Below are 12,713 nucleotides of genomic sequence, written 5' to 3'. Positions count from 1 at the left end.
ATTTTTTGGAACGACATGTGCTGACAGACGGTATGTCATGCCGTACCATTCATCACCAGGGCATGGAGGGAGAATAGAATAGTGTGCTGAGCGTACAAGGCGCCATTCGAAGCATGGCAAGTGCAGAGGTGCACCAATACAGCGTCCATGTCGACAATGCCGACATTCAGGACAAAAAAAAGGTGGAAAACACATGTGTCAAGCTAAGCCTCGTCGACCTTCAGTGGACAACACAATGCATGTCAACCTTAATTTGGTTGACCCAATGACACATATCCAAATGTTAAGTGCTTTGCCCCATTTTATTTCCCAACTGATTATACAGCACTGCATTACTGCATTCTTGGTATGAAACAGATTTCATTGTTTTAATTCAAACATTTGATAACCGTGTTTTAATTTCAGTGAGGAAGCTCCTCAGAAATAAGACCATTATTAGTCTGGATGTCCTTTTATCTTTGGCCAATGAAAGGCCGGCTTTCGGGATTAATGAACGATGGTCATTATTGCGGTATCCAAATAGCAGACATTTTTATAGGACAAAAATGGACCCACGATCGAGCGAAAACACATGGGATCTGTCCTCGCAAAACTAAAAGAGCTGTTTAATGTAAAAGGAGGCTAAATGTACGTACCAGAAAAGCATTGCGTGACTTCATGTTGTCAATGAACAGAGGAGTAGAGCAACTGGAAAGAAGAAGATGGTTCAGGGGTGGATTGGGCAGATTGGGCGGAATGGGCAGGCCACATGGAAAATGTCCTACTCCACTGGGCTGGCTCCCTCTTTATGTCACTAATACAGTATCCGGGTTACTCACCACCAACTGCAGTGACAGTAATTTGGCCACGCTCAGTGAATGCTACTGCTTGATGCCAGTTAGTTACCACCTGAAAACTTGGTTGTAAAGTAGGTCAGAACCTACTTGTATTTTGAAAATACAAAAAATATCTTATAAATAAAACTTAGGACCAATGGCATCATTTACACTTTCAACACCCGGTACGTTGGCCTCTAAAATGAGTTTGTGGCTTTGTGTGGTGGAGAGTGGGTTCATGGTATGGGGTCTGCCACTTTGGGGGTCTGGGAGATGTGGGCTTCCCACAGAGACTGCATTGTTTACAGTGCTGGCTTTTATGCGGTGCAGCACCCATCTCCTGTCACTAAGCAGGAACCGCCACTTTAGTATCGCACAAAGTGGGTGAAATCCGGGAGCAGCCCACACCCCATTTGTGATGACTAGTTAGGACATCGTTCTTAAAGTAAATATTTAGCTAAGATACAAGATTATCACAAAAGCAATAAAATCCTAAAATGGTAGTTACACAACGTGTACCATATGAACAAAACTGACTAGTTGCTAAAACAAATTGTACTTTGTTATAAAAAATTTTTTTTAAACTTAGCAGGTATGTAGAGACCTTGGTATAAGCCACACCATATTCAACAAAAAATATAATACTTTACCTTAGTGGTAGTTAACAAACTTGAAAACATTTATCTTAATGGCAAGAATCCCAGCCTATATCTGTAGATGGTTGGATACCTAAACACTGCAGTACATAGGCTTCTGAACATAATGATGGGAACACCTTGTGTTCTATTACTTTGTGTAACCCTTCCAGCAACATAAACACATTACCTTGCCAGTATACACTGCTCTGCAGTTTGGCACTCTTCACGTTTGTGATATTTCAGTAATAAAAGGACATTGTATTGTAGAAGTCAAGAGAACGATAACATGATTCAAAGCAGCATTCAATAAACCAGTTATTATAGCACCAATTTGTTAGCGGTGTGAATACTTGTTTTTTTTTTGTGTTTTTTTATTGAAAATATAATTTCCAAATGTAGAACTGTAGTGCAAGCTATTTGGTCTCACTCTTAAGGCAACACAAATGAAAGAATCTAGAATTTTAATAGTTTTAAATGTTGTGTTTGTATTCTTAAGGTGCATACACACTAGATGACTTGCAAAGGGTGTAAAGTCATGAAGATTTTCCTTTCCACATCAGTAGAAGCGACAACTGTCCAATGGAAATATGATAGAGCAGACACACTGGATGATGTAAACAATTTGTCGTTCGGAACCCGCCGTTATTATCCACATCTTTTGTAATGTCGTCTAGTGTGTACCCAGCTTTACTGCTATATTACAATGTCATTTATAGTATGCTAATTAAATTATTGTTTTTCAAACAGATTTTCCAGCACTCAGAATGGCACCTTTCTTGCTGCTTACGCAAGACAACATTAAATTCATACAGCTAGATACAAAATTTAAAGAAAACATGTTGTTATCTAATATAGTAATTAAATATCTCGAGAGAAACCGCTGATTTAAAGCCTCATTCAGGGGTAAACACAAAATCGATAGTTTGTGTACACCTTCAATGGTGACTAAACTGCGCAAACGCAGCACACACTCTGCGCATGTAAAGAACGGGTCTGATTCCATGCAGTGCCCCTGAGCCACAGATTAGTTGACAGGCTGCCGGTGCTAAGAGAGAGAAGTTGGCCAGCGTTCCTGAAATCTTGGATGTCTCGCAGATTTGCTGGCCATGAATGAGCAGTTCTGTTGGTTGTGCTGACTAAAGGTGCCCACAGACGCTACAATTGTACTGTGCTATGCGTTTTTGACTGTACAATGGTTCTATACAATTTTTCTTCCAGCTTGCTATGAGATGTGCACTTGGATGCATGCGATGTGATGTGATGAACCCATGTTTGTAATGTTAAATTTCAGATGTAGTCTAAAAAGTACATGCAGCACGTACTTTTTTAGACATACAATATTGGGCTCCCGGGAACGCGCATCGCATCGCACAAGCCCATAAACACCATCCAATAATTGTACATAAGATGTAATTTGTGCTTAAAAAGTACAAAACGCATTAGATAATTGATGCGTCTGTGGGCACCTTTAGATGAGGCTTGAGAGGGCTGTGACCGGTGATCAGATGCTGTGTCTTTAGATGCAACACTAGCATTGCAGATGCTGGCAGGAGGCATATATTTCCCGCCTCCAGTTGCATTTTTAAACATCCAAAGATGCAGCAGCAATGCCAATACCAGCAAAACAAAATATTAATTTTCAAAACAGATTAAATGCAAATGTTTGCAGCCTAGTGAACAGTTAATTGCTGCCCAACCGACCAAATGCCGGCCCCCTGAATCCCCTCGTTAGCATGTGAGGGCATGTGTATGCAAACTTCTCTGGCAATCTGAAACCAGAACTACATTGTAAAAATTGACCAGTTTGAGTATATGTCACTGTAGAGTATTTTGTTTTCATTTACCCTAGAAATACAGCACTGGGAAGTCATATTTTTTAGTTACGTTTATGTCACCTAATTGATCAATAATCAAAATATATTTTTAAGTGTGATCATGCAATAATCTACCAAGTATTCTGAAAGACTTTTTCTTAAACAAGAAAGTATTCTGTAACACATTAAAAACACAGTTACATATATTTTATATAAAATATAGTACAGTGCCACACACAAAAACTGCCACAAATCCAGCATATAAAATTGGTGCTAGGCCAAATGGTATTCATACTCCAATGTAACCCAGAACATGGCACCGTGGTAAGATACAGAAAGTGGAAATTGCTGCATGGCACTGGGATCTGCTCTGGGTGTAGCGTGTGTGAGGGTCATTTCTTTAGTGCTTCAGAAAGGAAAATGGGCATAAGTATGTATGATTTGTTTTTTTGTTGTTATTTGTTCTCTTGGTTTTTCTAAATTCCAAGCAGATGTGGAAATATAAAGCATTATTTTCAAAGTTGCAGAATACAGCAGCAACAATACAAGATATTTTTTATTTTTTACAAAAAAAAAAAAAAAATCTGAAAATAAAAACACATTTGGAACTAGAGGAATTGGCTTTAATTAACTATTAACCCCGCCATTTTAGATTTTACTTCTTCTGATTGAAATACTTACAAATGTTTTATACAGCTGCAAGCTTACCAGAACCATTTGCATTCTACTATTATAATATTTATTAAAGAGTATTTAACTTACAATCTCAGGGGGGAAACATTTAAAAAGCACTTTGCATAGACTCAAAGATGCTTTTCCGTGTATTCGACCCCTGTAAGGACCTTATTCAGGTCCCTTTGCTCCCCATGCATTCGCGTGTTTTGCATGAGAACATGTGTAGACGCAGGGTGTGTGCGGCCACAGCAAAAAGGATGTTCACCGGGTGCGCACACTCAGGATTACGGACAGGGGGCGTGCAGCGGCGGGCCGGGTGATCTCACCATGGGAACGCTGGGTATTCCCATTCAAATCGCACAGTGACGTTGGTGTGAGGGGAGGGGGAGCGGCAGCTGACATCACTGGAAGTCAGCTGCCCACCCACTTCCTCCCGAGGGTGCACGTATATCTAAGTGACCTGATAGTCACTTAGATATGTGTGCACCTTCGCCATCATTCGATGGTCGGTGACCATCGAATGATGGGGGTGGTTTTTCCTAGCCTGCGAATTGATGTTTATGTTTAACATCCATTCGCAGCCAGTGTGGACGAACCCACGCTGCGAGAGGGGGCGGGCAGGGTTTGGTGGTCAACCAGAGTAACCTCCTAAAGGTGGCCATACATCACAAAGACCGGTCTTAAGGTGGCCATACATCAGAAAGACCTGTCTTACAATCAGGATTGTGTCCGACTTTCCCTTCAACTCCCAGGCAGTCGTTGGTGGTTTTTGGACACACAATGTACTCACAATCTGTCATACAATCAGTCATACAACCAGTTGAGATTGTACGATTGGGTACAATATCTTTCTGATGTATGGGGGGCCTTAAGTAAAAGAGGCTGATAACAACAATTGTATTGCCTTTGAAAGATGTTAAGAACTGTTAACTTCCTTGGAAGGCGATGAAAACACAAAATCCAAGAACTTCCCTGCAAAGCTCCTCTTCCTGATTATTTTGGCAGAGTACTTCTTGGCCTTACATGGGAAGATGTTTCTTAGACAATAAAATCAAAAGTTTGTTTAAGGCACCTGAGCATTACCACAGATGTGTCCAGTTAGTGCGTATACTTGGAATTAAAGTTTAGTCTATTAAAATTTGGTAATAAAACCTGGTGACGGCTGACAAACTTACATTTAGATATAATGAAAACATAAATAAGATACATAGTTTACCATAAAATCTATTAATGAGACAAATATGCAAGATATGCAGGTTTGAATTAGACAGTTAATTTTATGGACTTATTTGATAAATCCTGTTCTTTAAATCCATAGGGGGCACAGGAATGAGCTTAGCTATAGCCTGGAGAGGAAAGACGGGGCACCAAATAGTTCATTTTAATTAACAATCCAGGGCTCCCTCTCCCCTACACACCACCCTTATGCTGGGTACACACCAGAATGATTTGGGCTGAATTCCCCCAATTTCAATGCATCTAACAACCGATTGTATGTAAAATTAGCAGAATTGTGCATGTGTTTAATGCGATTCCGATCCGATGCGCGTCCCTGCCGGTTGTTTGGTGGCTTTAATGATTTTACATGCTGCACTAAAGATTCATCATCTACACTGAACTAGGAACTGATTGTGTGCAGATAGTGTGCATATTGTGTACTCCAATTTAATGGTGCAACCATCAGGAAATCATTTCACTATCGTCGCACGATCATGGTCGTTCATGTGTGTACCCTACATTAGCCCCAGAGCAGCCAGTTACAGTATGTTAGCAAACACATGGCAAGGAGTATGGAAAAAGAGAGGTGGAAAAAGAAAAGCATACACACAGAGCCCAGGTATGTAGAAAACCAGTATCAATCTTCCCTATAATTTAACAAGGTAACACTATAAATCCTACTCTCTTCTTCCTCAACTGGGGGCACAGGAATAACCTTGGAACATCCTAAAGTCAAGCTGTATTGCCCACGCATCTACATAGGGAGCGGTTTTAAGGCATAGAAACGTATAAATGTATGAGCAGGAGACCATGTGGCAGCTTTCAAAGCTGTTATGCAGAAGCACCAAAAACTTGCCACCGATCTGGTGGAATATGCAGTTAACACTACAGGGGCAGAAAAAAAATCCTCCCCAGAATATGCTTGGTCGATAATAAAGCGGGAAAATCATACAGGACAAACAGAGAAACCTGTTGTGACCTCCACTTGTGATACACATAGCTTCTGGTTCTCACAAGTGAAGCTCTCCACAGGATTCTCTTAAAATATGAATTTATACACCTTTCCATCCATATGACTGACTACCACATTGTCATTATTTGCTAACTGGTCCAACTATTCAATCATTTGAGGTATATGTATATGATATTTCCACTGTAGGCAAGTATCTTTGGCCAGCAGTATTACCCTTGGTCATAATTGTATGGCTTATTCCAGAGATGTACCCCTGATGAAGTCTCGTTAAGAAATTCCACTCTTCATCATAATAATTTGAAGAGACTTATTAACAAGCATGACATATCAACATTAATTGTATATGGTTTGCTGAGGTGTGCTCTTACTTTTTCAATAATTATTATATTATTCAAATTATTGTAAAGGTAGTATATGGGAATGAAATTGTATCCACAATTACAAGCTCATGTTACTGTTTGAGGCCCACTAAGGAGTAAAGATATAGCCTACTGTATTTAAAAGTTATTGTTTTTAAAACATGGTCATTGATGGGTCTGCGCATGTGCAGTGTATACTGTATCTGGAAGCTGTCTGGAGGCTGTGCTAAGGGATGGGGGAGGGGGGGGGGGGTGGCTAACAGGTTCAGTCCGATTCCCAGTTTGGCTTGGTCCACCAAGGTAGTGTCCACCACTACAATATAATGGGTGGTGCGGAAAAGACCATAGCCCCCACTGCCAGCACTGCCGGTGATCACCAAACCAGTGGTGAAAGCCGTAATTACTGTATGCAGCCCCATGCAACCCAGGAGCTGTTCCTCCTGTGTGTATTACTACAAGTCTTGGAGATATCCCTGTGTGCAGAGGTGTTGTAGTCGAAGTCAATGGGCCTTAAGCTGTGTTGCGGTCATCAGAGTCACTGACTCAGTTGCTGACCACCCGTCAATGGGGTCAGAGCGGCAGTGAGTTATTTTTCACTGCATACTTAAATAAAAGAAAAAAAAAACTGAAACGAGGGACCACAACAGCAGTCCCTACAAAATGGCATCTTCACCAAAATGAAATCTGGCTGGATGGGGTTTGGGTGCAGGGTATAGGCAGGGCCGCCGCTACCCGCTCAGCACAGCCTGCAAAGCAGGTAGGCGCCAACCCTTCGCTCTCCTCCCCGCCTTCCCTCTGCCACTGTTGCTGCCGCAGCCTACACCTTTCAAAATATATGACAGGTTGCGGTGCTGTCAGCGGGATAAGCGTTCCGCACGTATCAGCAGATTGGGAGTGAGGCAGCCATTGGTATAGTAGGGCCAAATGCCGCAGGCAGCCTTGACGCCATTAGTGCATCGCACTTCCTGAATGATGGCAGGGCGGTATAAACATGCAGCACTTCTGCGCAGACACGCAGCCTGTCGGTGCCATTCACACATCGCTAATCCTGTGTCTGCCTGACTCAACACAGCTTACACTCTGGCAGCTTTCTTTGTGGGAGTGAAGCAGAGAAGAAAGGTTCTGATGCAGAATGCCGTTAGCAGAGCTGGATAAGATCCTAGGTAAAGCTGGGTACACACTAACAGATATCTGCAGATGGATCAGGCAGCATGCTCTCCATACATGCTGCCCGATCCATCGGGACTGACATTACAAATGGGTCTCTCCCATCTTGTCTACACCTCCTCCCTCCTATCATATGCTCCATATAGCCTATTACCTTCCTGTAAGAGATACTAAAAGGAATAACAGTCTGATCTGCATAAATTGAATGCTAACAGTACCAGTCATCAGGCCAGCTCTGTCTGCCATCCTCATTGCCCCATGCTTCATACCCGGTCACTACTGCAGGCATGTGCAAGGGGCACTACATTATTCACTATGTGCAAGGGGCACTACTGTATTCACTATGTGCAAGGGACACTACTGTATGCACTATGTGTGAGCGGCACTACCCTGAGCATTTTGTGTAAGTTGCACTACTGAGGGCATTATGTCTAAGCAGCATTTAAGAGGGCATGTAAAGGCGCTATTATTGACACTCTTTTATAAGGTAGGCAGAGCGCAAATTTATAGTTTGCAGGGGGCACCGAACACCCTAGCACTGGACCTGGGTATAGGGGTGAGGGAGCCTTAGGCTGCTGGGTAATTAACAGGGAATACACACGGGGCAATTAAAACCTTATTTCTAAGTGATCTGACTAGATCACTTAGAAATGAAGCACCGAATGCTACGTGTGTATGGCTCACAGCGATGCAGGCCCATGCATCGATATAATCTGACTAGATTTATACTGCATGCAACTGAGAACACTGGCCGTGACAGATTGCTCAGTACACATTGCTGGTGCAGGGCTGTGTGCTGAGCAATCTGTGCTGAACAATAAGAGCAATTGAATCGCTCAGCACAGAGGCTCACTCGCTCAGTGTGCATAAGGTAGCTGGATGGTTCACAGACAATGGCCGTTATTCAGATCTGATCGCATTCCAAATTTGTTCTCAAAATGGGCCAAACCGTGTGCACTGCAGGTGGGGCAGATGTAAGATCTGCAGAGAGAATTACATTTGGGTGGGGTGTGTTGAAACTGAAATCTAAATTGCAGTGTAAAAATGCCCTTCACAAAAACAAAAAAACGCACACAAATCTAACTCTCTCTGCACATGTTACATCTGCCCCACCTGCAGTGCACATGGTTTTGCCCATTTTGAGAACAAATTTGGGTACTTGTGTATTTTGGCGGCGCCCATCGCATCGCATCGCATACCATAACGCATATGATGGTATGCGATGCGACGCAATATCGTTCGATAGTGTACGATGGCATACAATTTTGAAATTGTATGCCATTGTACATGGCATACAATGCCATACGATGCGATGCAATTAAACATTGTATAAGCACCCTAATGGGTGCTTATACAATGTTAAGCACCCTAATGGGTGCTTACAATGTTAAATGCACCCCCACGCCACCCCCCCACTATAAACGTGAACCCGAAGCGTGGCGAGCGCAGCGAGCCCGCGAGGGGCGGCGGTACGCGTCCTACGACCTTTTCATACCCCCACTATCCACGTCGGCGTGGAGTTGAGAATAGAATAGTGTGGCGAGCGCAGCGAGCCATCGAGCCCGAAGCGTGGCAAGCGCAGCGAGCCCCCGAGGGGACGCGGATACCTGTGAAGCCCGCGAAGGGACGCGTTTACCTGTGAAGGTATCCGCGTCCCCTCGCGGGGCTCGCTATGCTCGCCACGCTTCGGGCTCGGTGGCTCGCTGCGCTCATCACACTATTCTATTCTCAACTCCACGCCGACGTGGATAGTGGGGGTATGAAAAGGTCGTAGGACGCGTACCGCCGCCCCACGCGGGCTCGCTGCGCTCGCCACGCTTCGGGTTCAAGTTTATAGTGGGGGGGTGGTGTGTGGGTGCATTTAACATTGTAAGCACCCATTAGGGTGCTCAAAAGCACCCATTAGGGTGCTTATACGATTTTTCATCGTATAGGGGGTCAAAATCGCGTCGCATCGTATGCCATCGGGTACATGGCATGCGATGCGATACGTTCATCGTACGATGCACATCGGGGGCGCCGCTATAATACACAAGTACCCAAATTTGTTCTGTGATCAGATCTGAATAAGGGCCAATGTGTTGGTCGAAAGTCAATAGATTGACACAAAATGGTCTCTATGCACTGACAAAAGGTCGACACAAGCAAATGATTGACATTGCAATGGTTAACACATTAAAAGGTTCACATTTTTTCTATTTTTTGTGAATTTTCATGTTGTGTCATCCACGTGAACTCCAACTGGAAACAGTAAGGTGTGGTGAGCACCTATACCGAAGCATAACGAGCTAAGCGAGGGTATACGGTATACTATTTGGGGGTCCACATGCTGAAGTCTTAACACTGACACAAAAAACTCATGTCAACTACATTATCATGTGGTGACATTTTGCATGTGGACCTTTAGTCAATGTCGACCTTGTGCATGTCGTCTGTCATCAATGTTGACCTAGTGCATGTCAAACATTTTGTGTCGACCTATTGACTTTCAACAACCACAAAGTAAGCAGATGTGCAACCATAGCAGCTTGTGTAAAGGCTGACCGCCTTGCATATGCACAGTGTACACACAATTTAACATTTTTGATGGTGCCCTATGTAAAAGCTTTATGCTTACTATAAGTCAACTGTCCTTCGGTCTCACGTGCTAATACTGTTTTTGTAATAAAAAAGTTACATTACACCATAGCATGTAATAAGATCATTTTATGGGTGTAAATTTACTCAAGGGTAACCGTTTTCTGATAACATTTTAACTGCTATATTTACTTAAGGAAAAAAAGCCAGAAATCGCCATCACACACGGCCTGATTCTGGTTGGCTTGGTAAGCTGCGAAGATTGCAGCTTACCGAGCGCCAGAGAGGCCGCCCCGCCGAATACCCGCCCCCTGCCACTGTTTCCCCTCGCATGCTGCCGTTGCAGGAGAAATCATTTAATGGTGCCGACCATCTAATGATTTCTCCTGCCATCGCAAATAAAAGTCAGTCTTCACTGACTTTCAATTGCATGTGCCTGGCCGAAGACAGGGCGGGTGGCTGAGATCCAGTAACATCAGTCGCCCACCCGCGGCAGACTTCGGCCCGCCCATCTACCCATGGGAACACAGTGTTTTCATGGGGACACCCATACAACCATTGGGCGTACCCATGGACGATCCCCGTCCATGCCGCCGACCTTCCCCGGCCTTCCCTCCATGCTGTTGGGGTTTGCACATGAGCAGTATGAGCAGAAATGTGCATGCGCAAAACTCGGCCATCGGGCAGGTGCCGTATTCGGATCACTGCGTGTGATTCCGAATCGGCCTCGCATTGCCTTCTGAATATTTCATTAGTAGAAACAACAAGATTTAACAAGCAGCAGTTTTTTTTTAAAAGCCCAGATATCCCAGCAATCAGTAGAATTCCCAATGCATTTCAAATAACTGCAACCATCATTCACTGATGAAAAAGGAAAATAACATTAATAATACACTTCTGGGGCAATTTTATATTATAAATATAATATGGTGCAATTTAAAAAAGTATTAATTATTTTGCTTATTCCCTTGAGAAGCATTTTACTTTCATTTACTTGAAAGCATATTGACAACTACACTACACCCTAAACCTGGCCATACATCAGAAAGATCGATCTTAAGATCGATTGCGCTCATGATTGTGTACAATTTCCCTTGAAATCCCCGTCAGTCCTTGGTAGTTTTTGGACACACAATCTACTCACAATCCATCATACAATCAGTCATACAATCCATCTGCTGCATGATTGTGTACACAAGATGTGCACACAATCTGCATACAATCCATCATACAATCAGTCATACAATCCATCTGCTGATGGATTGTATGATTGTGTACACAAGATGTGCACACAATCTGCATACAATCCATCTTACAATCAATTGAGATTGTATGATTGGGTACAATATATTTCTGATGTATGGCCACCTTAAGGAGATTGAAAAATGTCCCAATGTAAATTGCAAGCACTGGGATACTTGCCTGTAGGCGTGGAGTACGAGGCCACTGCTTCCCCCTCAAGGTCGGCTGGGACACAGTTCCCCTTTAGGAAAACTGAAACGCTTACAGTTTTAGTTACTCCTGGTTCTGAAACACAAGGAAAGTACAGTACATAAGGGGACAAGTATGGTAATGTTATCTGCACAGGAGGACCTACCCTATACATTGTCTTGGTAAAACTTACATCCATATTTAGGTTTCCTTCCCAGATAAACATGTACTATTTTACCTAAAAAAATGGGTATATTTACTAAAGCTTCTAAAAATAAAAATGTGATGTTGCCCATAGCAACCACTCATTTTCTAGGATGCAATAGAGAAATTATAGAGAGCATCTGGTTTTTATTGCTTGTTAAGGGCAAAATTACCTCTTTATTTTAAGAAGCTTAAGTAAATGTACCCCTTTAGGTCCATTCTTTTAAATAGATAAAATATAGCTTTATTAATATTCATTTTATTGTAGCAAAATATAAAAAAAAAAGTGAAATGTAAAGAAATCATGTCAATAAAGATTTCTTAAAATGAATCATCTTTGCAAGCAGGCACTCAACACCTTTACAGTGATAACCGTGAAAAAAAAATATTTAAGATTTTCCATTTTTCCCATATAGTTTGGGGGACATTTATAAACTCTTGCCGATATAAAGTACTAACCAATCAGCTTCTAAGGCACATTTTAACATGCCATGCTTTCAAAATGTCAGTGAGGAGCTGATTTGTTGGAAATTTACAGAGGCGTAGCAGGAAACCATATCACAGAAATGTACAGCTATAGCTACGCTCATCTGTTCTACCTATGGCGGTTGGTCCAACAGACAAGGCGTGTCACAGCGTGGTGAAGCACTGCTCTGGCTAGTGTAGCGTATGATGTGCCGGAAAGTGTAATGCTTATGTTCATCACCAGATGCTGCTTTGGAAAATCACCAATGTGCATGCCTGAGGTCTCCAATGTAATACAGTACAGTAACACAGTCCAAGAACTACTTTATAATTTTGTTTCTCCAGTATGCTACACAGTCAATCATTCTCGGCCCGCC

General features: G+C 42.7%; 1 protein-coding gene across 1 annotated transcript in view; it reads right to left on the bottom strand.

Moving 5' to 3' along the window:
• LOC146005778 (protein PTHB1-like) overlaps window positions 1–12,713 on the bottom strand; it is a 489,046-nt gene that overhangs the window by 288,778 nt on the left and 187,555 nt on the right. Inside the window, exon 13 of the mRNA XM_083145203.1 lies at window positions 11,659–11,763. Coding sequence (XP_083001329.1) covers window positions 11,659–11,763 — 105 coding nt within the window. The remainder of the gene's footprint in view (window positions 1–11,658; window positions 11,764–12,713) is intronic.

The sequence above is a fragment of the Crinia signifera genome, chromosome 5 (genome assembly GCF_055691185.1).
Source record: "Crinia signifera chromosome 5, ASM5569118v1, whole genome shotgun sequence".
Lineage (NCBI taxonomy): Eukaryota > Metazoa > Chordata > Amphibia > Anura > Myobatrachidae > Crinia > Crinia signifera.
This window is presented reverse-complemented; position numbering and strand designations above follow the sequence as displayed.